Here is an 18,673-nt window from a genome sequence, read left to right on the forward strand (position 1 = left end):
ATCATCAACTGACCGAGGGTACCTGTCCTGGGACAAGCTGACAGTCGCGCTGTCCACCCACACATGACACTGTTGGTCTCCCTCTGCGGGAACACACTCCCCGTCAGGTGACTGAGTTTGGACGGTGTCATGTGATCAGAAGAGGCTGTGTTGCCTTGCCTGGTCGCAATGCCGTAGCAAATCCCATATCCTTACCTTTTGTCCACCTCCCTGGTCCCGGACATTCACCGACCACCGTACCCCCGCCACACCGTGACTATCCGCTCCCCGCCTTTCGGTGTCGACCACGCACCCCGTCCTGCCCGGAGACCCGCAAAGCGCGCAGGCCCTGCCGGGGCCCCGAGCTGGCGTGATCAGTTGCCGGCTGTGGAAGGAGCCCGTCAGAGGATCATGACATTTCAGCTGTTCACTTGTTCGTGTACACAATAAAAACAACAACAACAACAGAGCAATATTTCTTGACAGCGGACCTGTGTTGAATATCTTTCAAAATGAAATAAACGAAGTCTTTGCGGGCGTCTTGGTGGGGTTAAGATTAACTGGAACCGAAAGCATAAGATTCATGTTGGTTGTAACATTAACTGACATTTTGAAATAAACTGCACTGGCACGATGAGCGGTGAGTGAATAACAATTACATTGATACATTTCCTTTGCATTATTATTATTGCTATTTATTATGATTTTGTTTGACTGCTGTGGTTTCTGCAGCCAAACTTGCTCACATTATTCGTAACAAAGATCGGTTTGTTTAATGTGTTCACACACAATGCACGTCTGCTTCTCGTTCACTGGCAGATCAATATGGCTTTTTAATCTGAATACTGCACGTACACTCTTAGATATTTATATTGCAAATATTGCGGTTTTTAAGGGAATGGCGGAATATTATTGCAAGTATTGCTGACTCGCTCAGTCCTGCAAATGAAAGTACAATTTACAATACAATGGCTAAATACTATGGACAAAGCTGGATTAACTGATAGTGTTGTCTCCTGTCTGATTCAGTCTCTATAGCTTCCTAGTTTTGGTGCAAATTACATTTAAAGTTCATGTGCATGCCCTGTACCAGTTTAACTTGTCATGTCATCAGAGGTTAAGTATTCATACAGTATATTGTTCAAGTACAGTACGATTTCACTGCGACATCTTAAGGAGAAAGGGGAGGTTTGAGGTATTTACTGGTCGTAAAAATATTACATTAATAGTTCCCTGCATTTCCCCCTGTTCTATCAGTGCTTCCCAATCCTGGTCCTGGGGACACCGTGTCCTGCTGGTTTTTGACCCACCCTCAATTAGCTAAAACCTTAATTGAACTAATTTGCTTTATTTCACGTTTAACATTTTAATTACTAAACGTTATAGAATATGGGAAGCTAATATTCTTTTAATTTCAACCTGATGTCTCCAGTGGCATACAATTCTTGATAAGCTCTGATTAAACCAATTATTAGTTTAAGGAATTGAAATACCAAAAACCAGCAGGACATTGGGTCCCCAGGACCAGGATTGGGAAGCACACCTATACATTCACACCTGCACCTTGTTGTATACTTTATCTATGACATTTATAGTGGACAGGGACCAAAGTGTCAGGGCATTCGTTTGGATGTGTGCACTTGTATTGCAAAAGCCACATGATGCGATAAGCTTATAAACACTCTAATGATATGTAGGCTTTTGTTTGTTTGGTCATATACAGTTCAGTCAGGACTTCCAGCTATGTTGAACTTCATTTGGAAAGTCGCTGGTCTGTTGTTTTATAGTTTTGTCAATAAAAGCCTGGTATGAAAATATTTTGGTACATTTTATTGTATTGTATCCAGTACACAATGAATAGGCTATGTCTTCACCTTATCAACAGTTTTTTATGTGTATGTGTAAAATCTTTTCAAAACTACCATAAGACACTTCAGAATGTATATTAATTATTCCATTAACATATAACAGGGTGAGTAATGAGAGAACAGCTTAATGATTTCAGTTGACAAACCCACGAACAAAACAACTCAACAAAAAACAAGTCTTTTTACACATCTTATGAAGCTCTTATAAATATATATTGATGTCAATGTGCTGTTTCTGAAAGAGTGTCTCCATCCCCCAAAGTACTGTTCAACTTCAGCTCAGTAAAGAGGAACCAGGTATTCTCACTGCAGCTCTGAAACTTTTCTGTCATGCCCGAGATAGGGGATGAGTGAAGCTAACTGTCACTTTGTTATGTAACTGTGCCAGTTGGTGGAGTTGTGGGAGTGACTGGATTGATGTTTGTAAGTAATCCACTACACAGTGAATGGACTGTTGCCTTTCACCTCACAGATGCGGTTGCCCAGAATGTCACTAGGTGTTTATAAAAAAGAGATTGAAGAGCATAAGTTCAGCAATTATTCCTATAGAGAAAACGATGTGCTTGGTAGAATATCAGTACTCGTTTCTTAAACTCCTTTTGAATAATTAGATGCAGGAAAATACAAATTGAAAGATCATTGGTTGCAATCATTAACAGGGATTTCACTGAACTACAGTCCAAATTTCTGAAAAATAATGACCATTATTAAAATAATAACGATTTCTTTCTGTAGTTGATTGCGTGGTGGGTGCATGTTGAGACTGGACTAATGCTCAGCCTTGGGTAGGAAACCTTATCCAGCGTTTCCATTAGCTCCCAGCCCGCCCTGTTTTTTTAGGCATGACGAGTGGATATTGCTCTAGCCTGTTCCAGATAAGAAGATGCTAACTTTTATCCTCTTAGTCTGCACATTTTAACATCCAACTCTCGAATATGCTCACACCCCAGGACAAAGCTTGTTCAAGTTGTAGAGTAGTGTATGTGGCTCAGCAAGTGCCCCACTCAAATTTCTTAAGAAGTATCTTTCTTCAAGTCTTTAAATCCCAGACTACTGAAGGATATGGACACAGGTCAATGTCTGCTCTTTCCCAGTCCTTGCCCATTAGATATCTGGCAGGCTGGTTTGGGTGTGTATGTTGGGTAGTGGAAACACTAGCTGTGACTGCAAGATTAAAATGATCATCAGCATTTACTGTGTGCAGCTTGGCAGTAATCTTTCACTGTTTTTGCATTGTAGTTGCCAATCAAAATGATACTAAGAGGCAAAACCTGCAGGAGAGGCTGCTGGATGCTGTCAAACAGGTAAGAGTTGCACATTGTGTGGCCCTCTGTTGAAAAAGTCACAGTTTTATTATGCAAGTGGAAAATTGACGTATGAAATGGGTCAACACTGACGTCATTGTGTACTGGAAAGAACACCTTCCTGTTTTTATGATATTACAGTTTTCATAGCATAGATTCCAAGGTAATGTCGAAGAAACATTCTTAGCAATATATTTCAATAGGATAACTATATTCCCATATTTTAAATTACTCTTATTCTGAAGGCTCCAGGAAAACACACGTAAATATAGAAATATAAACATAAGTAATACGATTGTTTGATTGTGTTGCCTGTTGCGTTTGTCTGGGGGAATGGAAAAAATAGCCCATTTTAGGAAGCGAACTGAAAAACAGAAGTACATATGTTTTGGTCCAGTGCCTTCTTTTAGTCAAGAGGTGTCTTGAGAGGAGTTTTAGTTTGTAGTTTTCATAATCGTGCCTGTCTGGCAATAATTCTTGGTTTTGTTTAACCTCATAAATGAGACGAATGAGTAAAAGTATTGTAGAAGCCTGTATTCCCATAGTCCCTGTGCTCAGTGTCAGTGACATTTTGTAAACTGTGAAGTGAAAAACTGGTTCAACCTAGAGTTTCTCTTCAGAATGGCTCCTGTTCATTTCCCCACAAAACCGTCCACAAGAAAGTTTTTAGGACCGCGAAAGCTCAGCCATTAAGACACTGACTTAGCACTTCCTTGGGGATGATGGTAGCTGTGTTTGAAATCAGTGCAGGTTTTGAGGGGGAGCCAGGACAAAACCAAACACCGTCAGCACCCCCCCCCCCCGACATGGCCCCCCTAATATTACAAATGGCCCCAGCCATGTCCCCCAAGTTGAAAGTGGCTAGAACCACCACTGTTTGTAATGCCAAGCAGTCACTTATCACTGAGCGTAATTTGTGAGTTGAGGCATCTGCTGTGCTTGCAACACATAATAAGTATCCCGCTTTCCTTTCCAAATTTATTTTTAGTGCCAAATCCGTTTCGGGGGAAGAAAAGAGATCGCTTCTGACACAGACAGCAGGTAAGGAGCACCATCCTGGTGGGTTGTAGTTTATTATTGATTGTTATTTCCCAGCATGCAATTAGAGAAGGGGCGAGCAGGATGTGGTGAATGATGGCTGTGTTCAATTTCTAATTCAATTTTAACCAACTCATAAACTGAATTATTCATAATTATTTGGGTTTTCTTTTTTGTTCAACTATCAAAAATTGTTCCTGCAGGGTGATCTGTCTGTGTGCCCAGTTCGAGGCAGTGCTGCAGCACGGGCTAAGGAGGAGCCGGGGCCTGGCACTCACTGCGGCCGCCCTCAAACAAGCAGCCGGCTTCACCAGCAAAGCAGAAGCAGGTACAGTAGGCCGGGCTTGCTTGTTTCACTAGCTAGGGGATCCCAGTATCAAGCCAAGTTTACTTACAATCTCTCCTTTTTTATTTGTATTACATTTTTTGGGATTCTTCTATCCAAGCCATTATATGTCTCCCATTGTTGACATCCTTGTTCTTGTAGGTTCCTTTTTTCCATTGCATTGGGAACACGGTCAATTCCAGAGAGTTAAGTCTCTATATGATCTGTAATGTGTGAAATGTTGCCTTTTTCCATCAATAAATGAAGCCAGCTTTTTTATGTGTGTTTTAGATTGATCTACTTTTTTGTATTTTTATGAATGTAATGATTATGAACTATTACTGCAATTTAGTCTTAGCGCTGTAATGAAGGCACTCTGGTGATTATTTGTAGTTGACAGACTGAATATGATGGTAATTTCACTCTCTTTCCTCTATTTTGCTTTGCAGTGTCTGTTATGGAGTGAAGTGTAGGCCTTTTGGATATCACAGTTATCAGCAGCTGGGGTTACACTAATTTAAAGTAGATACCTCGAAAACGCAGGAGCGAGAGAGAGAGCTCATAGTTGTGCTTGTTGGTCAGGACTTATGCAACAGGAAGCCCAAGCAGGAAAGCCAGATGCTTGAATTAATTTCGAAAACTGAGCTTTATGTAAGAAACTTGGGGCGAAAAAGGAAATCAACAGAAATACTCTTTCTCTGAGGTTAGTCAGCACCTGCCCTACCCTTTATATTTATAAAAAGAAAGATCAAAACCGCAACCTAATGAACACATTTCAGCTGTTTCGCTGGTGATTAAGATTTGAAGTGATTAAAGGCACTAAACAAAACCAGTTCTTTGTGTTGATAAAGGGCAGTACTACTGATATTATTGTAGGTTGGAATTGGGAAATAACTTTAGATCATTTCTTTAATCTTTACAGTTTCCAAAGCAGGGGTGGGCAATTCCAGTCATTGAGGGCCCCAAGGGTGTATGGTTTTAGTTCGGCCTCAGGACTTTAGTGAATTTAGCATAAAGATAAGATGTCTAATCATCTTTTTATTCCAGGTCTTGAGTTGGTGAGTAAAAGGAACAGGAACTCGAGGACTGGAATTGCCCAGACCTTGGTTAGTTATTAGTCAGACCATGGCCTGTCATCCCATCAATCAGTTCAGTCTGCTTCATTTTATTTATAGTATGCTGACTGTGTTATATTTTCCCAGAAAGGGAAAAAACACCACAGCTTGCACAAAGGGTACTTTCTCCCTGTGTAAAACATAGAACTGTCTTTTCCTCTATTCCTGGACAGAACCTTTAGCACTATTCAGTTGCAATGTTTTAAATTTATTTTTGTATGTATTCATATATTTTTATGTGGTAACATTGACCTTAAATTAAAACAGGAATAAGGTTTTTGTTCCTCTTCTTGGGTTCATTGTGGGGCTTAATTTTATACGGTGACAGTTCACCTGACAGATTTGTAATCTTTACAACAATGAACTTAAACCCTTATTCTTGGCCTGGGATATTTAGATTTGTCGTCTCAATCAGGGCAATATTATGACTGGGATTCTTTTTAAATCAATTTAGATACGTTGATCAAGCATATAAGGTAATATCTACACTGATCAGCCATAACATTATGACCACTGACAGGTGAAGTGAATAACACTGATAATCTTGTTATCATGGCACCTGTCAGTGGGTGGGATATATTAGGCAGCAAGTGAACATTTTGTCCTCAAAGTTGATGTGCTAGAAGCAGGAAAAATGGGCAAGCTTAAGGATCTGTGCGACTTTGACAAGGGCCAAATTGTGATGGCTAGACGACTGGGTCAGAGCATCTCCAAAATTGCAGCAATTGGGGTGTTCCCGGTCTGCAGTGGTCAGTACCTATCAAAAGTGGTCCAAGGAAGGGAAAGCGGTGAACTGGTGATAGGGTCATGGGCGGCCAAGGCTCATTGATGCACATGGGGAGCGAGGGCTGGCCTGTGTGGTCCGATCCAACAGACGAGCTACTGTAGCTCAAATTGCTGAAAAAGTGAATGCTGGTTCTGATAGAAAGGTGTCAGAACACACAGTGCATCGCAGTTTGTTGCGTATGGGGCTGCATAGCCGCAGACCAGTCAGGGTGCCCATGCTGACGCCTGTCCACTGCCGAAAGCACCTACAATGGGCATGTGAGCATCAGAACTGGACCACGGAGCAATGGAAGAAGGTGGGCTGGTCTGTTGAATCATGAGTTCAAGGTGTTGACTTGGCCTCCAAATTCCCCAGATCTCAATCCAATCGAGCATCTGTGGAATGTGCTGGACAAACAAGTCCGATCCATGGAGGCCCCACCTCGCAACTTACAGGACTTAAAGGATCTGCTGCTAACGTCTTGGTGCCAGATACCACAGCACACCTTCAGAGGTCTAGTGGAGTCCATGCCTCGACGGGTCAGGGCTGTTTTGGCGGCAAAAGGGGGACCTACACAATATTAGGCAGGTGGTCATAATGTTATGGCTGATCGGTGTATATTCGAAAGGCAATGTTTCTTGCATTAGCCTGATTTGTAAGTCTTGCCTAGCTGATGTAATTTCAACGACATCAATCGTCTTTGACAGGTGGTGGGGTAAAGTTGCAGTTTTAGTTAAAAAAAAAAAAAAAAAATGGCATGGGATATTCTCCTGACAGGGGGTAACCTATTTTGAGCGCGTCAAACCATTTTAATGTGACATAAACAGAAAGAAAACAAAGATTGATTTTATGCCGATTGCCCTAATAGTAGCAATTTGTCACAGAAGAAACAATCAAAATCCCACAATGTTGTTCCAAAAGAAAGATAAGAGATTTATTGGGGATGTCTTTAAGTATAATTTAATCAAAATGTTAACAGAGTGTTTGGCCTTGCCTATATTTTTCTCTCTCAATAAGGAGGAGTTTCAATCCTTAGCACCAATTTGATGCTGAATACAAGTTATGTATGGGCAGGGCTGGAGTGGGTGTCACTGTGAAATAATTGTGCTCTTTTGCAGTGTTATTTATTTTGGCTCTTGCCATGCTGTAGGAGGCTATGCAAATGTACTCTAAAGTGAGACGGAACGTATTGGACAGAAATGAAAGAAAAGGGACAGAAAGTAGAATGACAGTGAAGTGGTGGAGATGGCCTGCTCTGTCTTCTGTAGGGAATAAGGCCAGTGAAGAAGTGCTGGGACTCGCAAAACTATTTTCAAAGATGGAGATTATTAAAATAAATAAATGCATGAAATAAAGACATGCCAGAAAAGCCTAGACAGTCCAGCATATTTCTGCTTCTGCTGCTTCTTTCTCCTTCTTTCCCCTTGTATTTCTTTTTCTTCAGTCTTCCTAAATGATTTGTTTTTTGATACATTTAAATTATTTAAATGAATCTCCGAAAGATAAATAAGAGGGAAATGCAAATGTTACTGAGTGATAAATATAGACACTGAGATTTGTCTCACCGTGTGCTTCACTCCCCTGTGGATTACATAGATCTTCGGTCTCCCCAAAACTCGCTGCCTCCCTTTAATTTAACATTGGAGGCGAAAAGAAGACGTTTCTGTCCAGACGCCCAACAGAAAATGAGTCTGATTGATTTAACTTTATATCAGCCGTTTGTGCTGCGATTTGGTGCTCAAAACCTGTTACTTATTCATGAGGGAATTGGAAATCACTCATTACTGCTGAATATTTCACTACTTGCAGCAGCCTTATTGGATATTAGCATACTGCTAACATCGTTCTTTGTCAATAGATATATTGGCTGCACTTGAGAAGTGTAATATCTTTTGTAGTTTTGATTGCTGAAGCTCCGCTGCTGCTTTTGCAGTTCGAGGGACGTTTATATGCCAGCCAAATAGTGTGGAATATTTTTGTTCTCATGTAATGCATCTGTTTGTTGTAGTCTGCAACTCTTCGGTACAGTCGGCTACAATAACCCTGCACTCTGTTTTGACCTAGTTTAAAGAGGTGTGCCTTTGCCATTTTTATTTTTTATTTTATTTTTACCATATGTCTCAACCTGCCCACCTCTCATGGAGTGTATTAGAGGATTCTCATGATTTACAGTGAGTTCATTTAATGATAAAGTAGATTAATATAGCGATACACTTCCTACAGGTACCCACAGCTGTGAAAGTATCATCCTTGCCCCTTATTTTACAATGAAATGCTGAAGCTCAACTTGCAGTATTCAAGTTCTCTTCTGTCAGTCATTTTGTTAAGGTGTGGTGTCCTTACTTTGACCCCTCCTTGAAGAATTAGTGTTATTTTTAATTCAGAATAGTATTTTCCTCTTTCAACTGTCCAGTGGGGCTCTTTGTGGCATTTAAAGCTTCACAGTGTTGTCTATGTTTCATGGGGGCACGATGTGTAGAGAGAAGGAGAATCAGACGGTGAATTAGGCCTTGATCCAGGCCTCTTGTGCGCTGTCTGTGTTTGCAGAGCTGTCGTTCTGGTTCTACGTGAAGGAGCACCTGAATAGGCATGAGCTACAGCGCTTTTACTCCCTGCGTCACATCAGCTCGGAGGTGGGCCGCGGGCGGGCCTGGCTGCGATGCGCCCTGAACGAACACTCTCTGGAACGCTACTTCCACACCCTGCTGGCCGAACGGCCGCGCCTCAGGTACTGCCTTATGTGACACCCACTCATGGGTGTGTCCGGCTCCTAGACCTTCTCTTAAGAAAGTAAAAAATAAGAAACAGATTCTCCCCTCCCCTGGGCAAACTTCTGATTTCTTTAATTCAGTTTGAAATGATATCCAGTCTTGTTTGGTGTTTATTTTATTTTATCCGGTCACGGTACTTCAACACATTCAGAATTCCTTGAATCATTATTATATGTAACCAGAGATTTTCACTTGAAACCATTACTTTGTGTGAATCGATATAAACAGCACTTGTCCTGAAGAGTGACTGCTTTATTTTTGGCTGTTTGCTTTTTCCTGATGCATCAATAAACCCTGTGTGTAAGGCCCTTTGGCATACTGTTGTACCCTTTGTACCAGTCTACATTATCATTATTAGGAGTTTGGTGGACATCGTCACATAACTGAGGTGGGGTGAGTTGGGGACACACCAGCTTAACACAGAGTTTTCAGAGACTAGGATATTGACTTGTTTACAGCGCTGCCACCGAGTGAAAAATGACAGTGTTGGTAAAGGTCGATTTCTGCTTTATAGTGTCTTCTATGAAGACTGGGCCTTCCTGATGGACGAGGAGCGAGCGAGCATGTTACCGACCATGGCAGCAGGTAAGAGCTCGGCTGGCCCACACATACTACTAAGCTGAGATGCACATTTTCAACAGCTTTAGTGAAGCTGGAAATAAACAAATGTCTTCAAATGCCATCCCTGTCCAAGTGTCTGTGTTGACCATCCTTCAATCTGTCATCAAGCAGCTCAGCATTATAAGAACGAGACTACTAAACAAAAACAAAAAAAGAGCTTGTAAGAGAGTGTGTGTGTGTGTGTGTGTGTGTGTGTTTTGTATTTGTAACAAAAATAAATGTAAATAGCCAGAGCAGAAGTGATTATTCACAGTGCTTTGATTGTGCAGGCCTGAACTCCATCCTGTTTGCCATCAACATTGACAACACAGACCTAAACGGGCAGAACCGAGGACCGCCCTCGGTCTCACACTTGCTGCGGGAGTCCACACAGGGCGTGAGCAGCCTGTGGAAGGAGTCGGCCCAGGGGGTCAGCACCCTGCTGCGCGAGATCAGTACCGCCACGGTCGCAGTGCCAGGGTTCAGCTCCCGGCCTGACAGCCACAGCGACCCCCTGCCCGTCTTGCCCCGCAGCACCTCTGCAGGTAAGGAGCATGAGTGACTATTGCCTGAAGCATCATATATATGCCCCACTCCTTTATGCAACATGTTCCCTCGCTCTCTTTTTTATACATAAGAAATTGCACTATGTCACTCAACCCAGTTCGGATTTCCAACATACAACACTGCAATATTTTTATATTATTGTTGTCGTCATTATTTCTTTCTTGGCAATTACCTGTCACAGAAATGTTACAAAAGTGGACACATTATTACAATTAAGATACAAGATATATTACAGTGAGGGAAAAAAGTATTTGATCCCCTGCTGATTTTGTACGTTTGCCCACTGACAAAGAAATGATCAGTCTATAATTTTAATGGTAGGTGTATTTTAACAGTGAGAGACAGAATAACAACAAAAAAATCCAGAAAAACGCATTTCAAAAAAGTTATAAATTGATTTGCATGTTAATGAGGGAAATAAGTATTTGATCCCCAATCAATCAGCAAGATTTCTGGCTCCCAGGTGTCTTTTATACAGGTAACGAGCTGAGATTAGGAGCACTCTCTTAAAGGGAGTGCTCCTAATCTCAGCTCGTTACCTGTATAAAAGACACCTGTCCACAGAAGCAATCAATCAATCAGATTCCAAACTCTCCACCATGGCCAAGACCAAAGAGCTGTCCAAGGATGTCAGGGACAAGATTGTAGACTTACACAAGGCTGGAATGGGCTACAAGACCATCGCCAAGCAGCTTGGTGAGAAGGTGACAACAGTTGGTGCGATTATTCGCAAATGGAAGAAACACAAAATAACTGTCAGTCTCCCTCGGTCTGGGGCTCCATGCAAGATCTCACCTCGTGGAGTTTCAATGATCATGAGAACGGTGAGGAATCATCCCAGAACTACACGGGAGGATCTTGTTAATGATCTCAAGGCAGCTGGGACCATAGTCACCAAGAAAACAATTGGTAACACACTATGCCGTGAAGGACTGAAATCCTGCAGCGCCCGCAAGGTCCCCCTGCTCAAGAAAGCACATGTACAGGCCCGTCTGAAGTTTGCCAACATCTGAATGATTCAGAGGAGAACTGGGTGAAAGTGTTGTGGTCAGATGAGACCAAAATCGAGCTCTTTGGCATCAACTCAACTCGCCGTGTTTGGAGGAGGAGGAATGACCCCAAGAACACCATCCCCACCGTCAAACATGGAGGTGGAAACATTATGCTTTGTGGGGGTTTTTCTGCTAAGGGGACAGGACAACTGCACCGCATCAAAGGGACGATGGACGGGGCCATGTACTGTCAAATCTTGGGTGAGAACCTCCTTCCCTCAGCCAGGGCATTGAAAATGGGTCGTGGATGGTATTCCAGCATGACAATGACCCAAAACACACAGCCAAGGCAACAAAGGAGTGGCTCAAGAAGAAGCACATTAAGGTCCTGGAGTGGCCTAGCCAGTCTCCAGACCTTAATCCCATAGAAAATCTGTGGAGGGAGCTGAAGGCTCGAGTTGCCAAACGTCAGCCTCGAAACCTTAATGACTTGGAGAGGATCTGCAAAGAGGAGTGGGACAAAATCCCTCCTGAGATGTGTGCAAACCTGGTGGCCAACTACAAGAAACGTCTGACCTCTGTGATTGCCATCAAGGGTTTTGCCACCAAGTACTAAGTTGAAGGGGTCAAATACTTATTTCCTCATTAACATGCAAATCAATTTATAACTTTTTTGAAATGCGTTTTTCTGGATTTTTTTGTTATTCTGTCTCTCACTGTTAAAATACACCTACCATTAAAATTATAGACTGATCATTTCTTTGTCAGTGGGCAAACGTACAAAATCAGCAGGGGATCAAATACTTTTTTCCCTCACTGTAAGTGCAGAAAGACCTATGAACAGTGGTGAGCGCACAGTGTTGTCTTGAGGTGGCAGAAATAATGTGAAATGTTTATGCGTTCCTTATGCATTCATCACAGCAATTATCACATCCTTTAATAATAGCACGGGTGAATTACAATCAAGCCAGCGTTTTGCAGCTGCCTACATATGAGTAAATATCCAGTGCTGGCTGACCATGTGAGTGGAATAGACAAGGAGAAGAGTGTATTTATAAGAGCATGGCTAAACTCTCTCTCTCTCTTGCTCTGTCCCCAGACTCGGGTTTGAGGAAGGAGCGACGGAAGAAGAAGAAGGTGACTAACATCATCTCCTTCGATGATGATGATGATGAAGGAGGGGTGGAGGAGTATGAGGACGAAGAGGAAGGGGGGGGACGAGGAGGAGGAGGAGGTTGCAGCAGCGGGCAGAAGGTGGGGGGGGTGGGTGCCGGCAGCTCAGAGGAGGCCTCCGACCGCAACGAGCCCTCGCCAACGCAGAATGGTGGGCCCGAAGGGGACATGGAAGGCTGGGGGTACATGCATACTGCCAACGGCACGCCCCTTGACACCAAGAGCATCGACAACGAGGAGGAGGATGAGGTTCTGTTTGGGAAAGGCAGGCCCGAGAGAGAGGAAGAGAGAAGCAGCGGAGAGCAGTGAGTTTGGGGAATTTTCCACTGACTAATCCACTTCTTATTGTTCGTGTTCACACCCTCCCTCTAATGCTGATCCCCTTTGTAATACTGTACAATGCTCTTCAGTGTGCGCTGTTTTTCAATGGCCTTCTCCCATGATAAATCATCAACTGCTGGGGCCAGATGTAACTCTCAGAGTGGGCAGTTTGTTAGCATTATTTGTGGAGGGGTTTGAAATGCAACAATTTTAGCTTCAAAATAACAATAACACCTAACATCACTACAATTCTAGTTTTTACATACTCTACAATGATGATCATAGCAATATATACATATACACTTTAATGGTGCTCATAGTAATACTGCCACTCCTGAATCGCTCTGTTGCTGCTCTTGTTATCCTCAGGCCGGTGGTGGGAAGTCTGTCCAGTGTGTCCACTTGGAGCCCCCTTCAGATGATCAGTGATAACGACAGCTCTGACATCCTCATCCCTCTCCCCCCTGCTGACTCCTACTGCCAGCCTGGTATGTGTGCCAGCTCAAGCCCCTGCCCAGAAATCTCTATGGCAGCTTCTCCCAGGCCTAGTCCTTGGTGGAATGGAGAAGGGGCGGGGGGGAGTGAGGTCCCGACTACTTTTGGTTGTTTTGAAACACTTCTCCTTCTCCTTGCTTGTTATGTTAAAGAACTGAAGATGTTAAAATACACAGTGAGAGATGTTGGCTGGAATAAATACCTGTGTTGTCAGTTGGGCCCCCAGAACTGGATTGTGGAATCACGGCTCTGTGGGAAAACAGTGGGTGGAGAGACCTGCGTGTGTGTGTTACAGAACACGGGTGTTGCTTTGTGTGATATGACTGTGGCAGGTTTTCACTGTGAGAATCTCCTGCGCTGTACCCCTGCCAACACTGCCAGTCTCCTGCGCGTCTGCCGGCCTGTTTCTGTCTTCCTTTCTGTTTTTCTGAAGGTGTGCCAAGTAACAAAAGAGACACTAATGGATTTCTAAACACAAAATATTTAATTATTTATATTTTCCCACGTTTGGAAGACAGGGTACGAAGTGGAGGAAACTTGAGGAGTCCATAACAGTGCAGTTAAAAAGTTAGACTGGTTTAGAAACATCTCCAAACAAATGCATTTTGTCACTTTGCAGTTGTGTTATTGCAGTGTGTGAGACCGGAGTTGGTAGCATGCCCCGAGGCAGACCCTGAGTCAGGTGGTCCATGTGAAAGAGCTGTTGGGTGCCTTTGTGTTTCAGAGAGGACGGTGGAGGTCTTGGCCTATCGTGACGATGCTGGCAGCAGTGGGCTGACCCAGACAGGATCCCAGCTGCAGTACAGGTACGAATACCTACGCCAGTTGAGGGAGAAGCAAAAGTTTGTACACTGGAGAGAGAGAGCGAGAGAGAGAGTGAAAAAACAAATAAATACTTTCTTTTACACAATAACAATTGTCTCTGTCTCTCCACCTAGCATGAAAACCAGTCCTCCAGTCCAGAGCACATCAATGAACAACTTGCTGCCTTCTCCAGTGCTGCCCGAGTCAATGACAGTTGGTAGGTTTGCCTCTCTGCTGATGCCTGTCATGTATGCCTTTCCCCACAAACTATACTGTCCAGTGTACGCCCTTAACATTATTATTATTATTATTATTTTTGTCATTTAGCTTACTGGAGCAATCTAAGTGAAGTACCTTGCTCAAGGGTACAACAGCACTGCCCACCTGGGATTTGAACCCACAACCTTCTAGTCCAGAGCCCTAACCACTACTCCCCAGTGCTGCCCACATACTCCCCAGTGCTGCCCACATTGATTGAATAGGGGGTTGCCAGTGTTTGGGATGCTGTCACTGAAAAACTTTCTGCAGTATTTTTGTGAGCTGCACCCCACCTTATGCTCCACACTTACAGAAACACTCTGCAGATGTCACGGTACAAATACTGATCTGTAGTTCCTCTTTCGTTTTTTATGAAGGCGTCTATTGTCCAATAATGACTGAAACCGAATGATAGGAAAGAAATGTATCACAGATCTGCAGCTGAAGTTCACAGGATACGCAGGGGAAATATCATTCCATCATTCGAATGTGTTATCGGCACCTGATTGTGAAATGAGGCTGACAGATGTACTGCATTTGTCTTCAATATCTTTCTGTTGCTCGTGAAGCTGAGAGAGAGAGAGAGAGAGAGAGAGAGAGAGAGAGAGAGGACATTCCCAGTATGCGCTCACACATTGTGAAAGACAGAGCTAGATGGGGGATCACTTTGCCTCATTTGGGCCCAGCTCCCTGGCAATGAGGGGGGCTGGTGCTTAGCTGTGCAGATGTGGCATTACCAGTGCAGCTTTGGCTTTGCCTGGCGACAGGAGATGACAGCTCATTGGCTGCTGCAGTTAATTGGGTGGATGCAGGCGACTTTAATTGGAGACTCAGTCAGCTGTGTTGATTTTCCTTGTACCCATCTGTAAATTAAGACTCCACCGCTTCTTTCCGGGGACCTTACAGGTGTTCAAACAAAACAGCGCAAGTTCTCTCAGTTCTAGTTTCTCTGTTGCTGTTGCTGTTGCTGCTGTTGTTTCCCAGGGTTATTAATAGGTGTTTACGTGCAAATCGGGGCAGAAGGATTACTGAATGGCATGTGGGGCCTCAGCCTCAAGCTGTGACTCCTACTCAGACTGTCTGTAAATACGGCCTACGTTGAGTTGACCTGGCCAAAGTTTTTATTGACTGCTGAGGATATAAGGAACCCTGTTTTCTTTTAACAAAGATCCTTGTTGCAAAATACACTCCAGTTCACAACTGGCATACTGTAATGGCTGTAGCTTATTAGAGCCATTCAATGCCAGTGAACCTTTACCATTGCATCCTGCAGTACAGTTTAGTAATTTCCCTACACGTACGCAGCTGTGATGACACCTAGATTGATGAATAATTACAAAGCTGTAATCATGTGATTGTGCGGTCGATAATGTCCCATAATGAAAAGTGCTACCTAAATAAGAACATAAGAACATAAGAAAGTTTACAAACGAGAGGGGGCCATTCGACCCATCGTGCTCGTTTGGTGTTCATTAATATCTAAGTGATCCAAGGATCCTATCCAGTCTATTTTTAAATGTTCCCAAACTTTCAGCTTCAACCACATCGCTGGGTAGTTTATTCCAGATTGTGACAACTCTCTGTGTAAAGAAGTGTCTCCTGTTTTCTTGAATGCCTTGAAGCCCAATTTCCATTTGTGTCCCAGGGTGCGTGTGTCCCTGCTGATCTGGAAAAGCTCCTCTGGTTTGATGTGGTCGATGCCTTTCATGATTTTGAAGACTTGGATCAAGTCCCCACATAGTCTCCTCTGTTCCAGGGTGAAAAGGTTCAGTTCCTCAGTCTCTCAGTAGGACATTCCCTTCAGACCTGGAATAAGTCTGGTTGCTCTCCTCTGAACTGCCTCTAGAGCAGCGATATCTTTCTTGAACTGTACACAGTATCCAGATGAGCTCTAACTAGTGCATACAGTCTGAACATCACTGCCCTTGTTCTCAATTCTACACTTTTGACAATATACCCTAACATCCTGTTTGCCTTTTTTATTGCTTCCCCACATTGTTTGGATGGAGAAAGTGAGGAGTTCACATAGACTCCTAGGTCTTTCTCATGCGTTACTTCATCCAGTTCTATTCCTCCCATAGTGTAATAATAGTGGACATTTTTGTTACCTGCATGCAATACCTTGCACTTGTCCACATTGAATTTCATCTGCCAGGTGTCGGCCCACAACTGAATATTATCTAAGTCCCTCTGAATAGCCTGTGCTGCCAAGATTGTATCTGCTGAGCCGCCTATTTTAGTATCATCTGCAAATTTGACAAGTTTGCTAACTATCCCAGAGTCCAGATCATTAATATAGATTAGAAAAAACAAAGGCCCTAGTACTGATCCCTGTGGAACTCCACTAACAACCTCACTCCAGTTAGAAACGACTCCTCTAATCGACACCCTCTGTTTCCTATACATCTACCAGTTCATTATCCATCTACTTACATTACCCTGAATGCCTACAGCTTCCAATTTGAGGATCAGTCTTTGGTGTGGAACCTTATCAAAAGCTTTTTGGAAATCTAAGTATTTCATATCATATGCTTTCACGTGATCTACAGCTGCAGTTGCATGTTCAGATTTGTTTAATAAATTAAGACATGATCTGCCTCATCTAAACCCATGTTGACTATCTCCAAGAATATGGTTTTCATTGAGATGCTCCTCTATTTTCTGTCTAATCATTTTTTCCATCATTTTACAGGTGATGCAGGTGAGAGTGATTGGTCTGTAATTTCCTGGCTCAGTTTTGTCTCCTTTCTTGTGGATTGGTATGACATTTGCTGTCTTCCAGTCAGTTGGCACATCCCCTGTTCTAAGTGTCATTTGGAATAATCGAGTTAGCGGCCTATAAATAATTTCCCTCATTTCTTAATATAAATAATATACTTTTTTAATCTTTAAAATCTTTACAAATACTGGTAGGCTAATTTCCAAATGACATCTGACACCTGACTGTATTTTGTTGGTCTGTGTCTCACTTTCCCCTTTTATATTGTTATATATTGAGTCATTACACAGCCCACTTTCAAACGTATTGTCATTGAATCCCAGATTAATTGAAATTCTGTTCTGTGGTTGCAACTTTTTAACGAGGTGTTAGAGTTTATGAAAACAGGGAAGAGTAACTCATGACATGGCCCTCATATAGGTGTGACCTCAACAGACAGAAGTCCCACTATAGATATCTCAAGTTAGTCTCAGACGGAGACAGATGCACTAAAAGTATACTCACTGGGAGCATATTTACAGGAACATATCATAGACTCTTGGTCTATACCTCATGTGTACAGTAGGGGGCACTGTTGGTTTAAATTCATACTACTTTTTTTATTATTATTATTATTTGATCCTTGAATTGGATACAGTGAAAGAGAGTGGGGCAGGTTGAGGTGGAGAGAAAAAGGGTCAAATCATTAACTGGGTGGAAGATAATAAAATTGCTTTATTAAGGTACTTAAAAGTGATATATGAAGTGGGAGGAACTGAGAGCCCCCCAAAAAGTGTTGTTTCTTTTTTCCTGAGTAAGTGGGAGAATGTATCCCTCGACTCTCACACGAAACCACTTGTCCTCCTTGTTTTTCTGAAAATTGTGTGTGCGTTTTTTATTTCATATGGGATGGCTGTGTGGAAGGGATGCATTGCTCTAGGGATGAGGCAGGGGACTCTGAGGCTTCGTGTTCGTAAAAGCGCTGCTGGGAATTAAGTTGTAAATAATGCTGTTTGATGAAGCCAATGCTTTACAATGACAACGGTGAAGTGACAGCTTCACTGGTGATACATTACAATTATCTTCCAGTGCGGGCTGCCAAATTGACAATGAGTCTTTTTAATCGGGAGTTTAATTCTGTGTGCTATACAGGACTTGCCCTCGTGCGCACTGATTTTAGTTTTTCTTCATGCCCACCGATTGAAGTTGAGTGTGTCCGGTAAAAGGCCAGGCATATGAATTTGTTTGTCTTACCATGCATACTGATTTCTCTCTGATTTGTGCTGTATTGTATGCAGCCTGGCCCCCAGTGTGGTTACCCTCCCACCCTTTAATGAATTTTCACGCAGCAGTCGAGTCAGGCATCTCTGTGTTGAGTCCGTCAATGGCCTTGTGTTTAAAATTCCTCTCACCTGAGTGGCTTTAAAGAGATACTCGATCACTTAACTGAAAGGTATCCTGAAGGCAAGGGTACTATCATAAACCTTTGTTTCAAACACCTTGCAACATTCATCACCTTCTAGCAACTACAGTTTATTAAGACCCTGATCCAATCTCCTGGGAAGGGAAGGGAAGGGATCCCGAATGCTTCCACACAAT

General features: G+C 42.9%; 1 protein-coding gene across 1 annotated transcript in view; it reads left to right on the top strand.

The window, feature by feature from the left end:
• Positions 1–6: 6 nt before the first annotated feature.
• snx29 (sorting nexin 29) overlaps positions 7–18,673 on the top strand; it is a 130,309-nt gene continuing 111,642 nt past the window's right edge. The window contains exons 1-11 of the mRNA XM_066689157.1: positions 7–619; positions 3,087–3,151; positions 4,140–4,192; positions 4,393–4,517; positions 8,943–9,123; positions 9,681–9,751; positions 10,057–10,311; positions 12,425–12,803; positions 13,189–13,307; positions 14,039–14,120; positions 14,253–14,335. Coding sequence (XP_066545254.1) covers positions 613–619; positions 3,087–3,151; positions 4,140–4,192; positions 4,393–4,517; positions 8,943–9,123; positions 9,681–9,751; positions 10,057–10,311; positions 12,425–12,803; positions 13,189–13,307; positions 14,039–14,120; positions 14,253–14,335 — 1,420 coding nt within the window. The 5' untranslated portion in view covers positions 7–612. The remainder of the gene's footprint in view (positions 620–3,086; positions 3,152–4,139; positions 4,193–4,392; positions 4,518–8,942; positions 9,124–9,680; positions 9,752–10,056; positions 10,312–12,424; positions 12,804–13,188; positions 13,308–14,038; positions 14,121–14,252; positions 14,336–18,673) is intronic.

This window comes from Amia ocellicauda, chromosome 17 (genome assembly GCF_036373705.1).
Source record: "Amia ocellicauda isolate fAmiCal2 chromosome 17, fAmiCal2.hap1, whole genome shotgun sequence".
Classification (NCBI taxonomy): domain Eukaryota; kingdom Metazoa; phylum Chordata; class Actinopteri; order Amiiformes; family Amiidae; genus Amia; species Amia ocellicauda.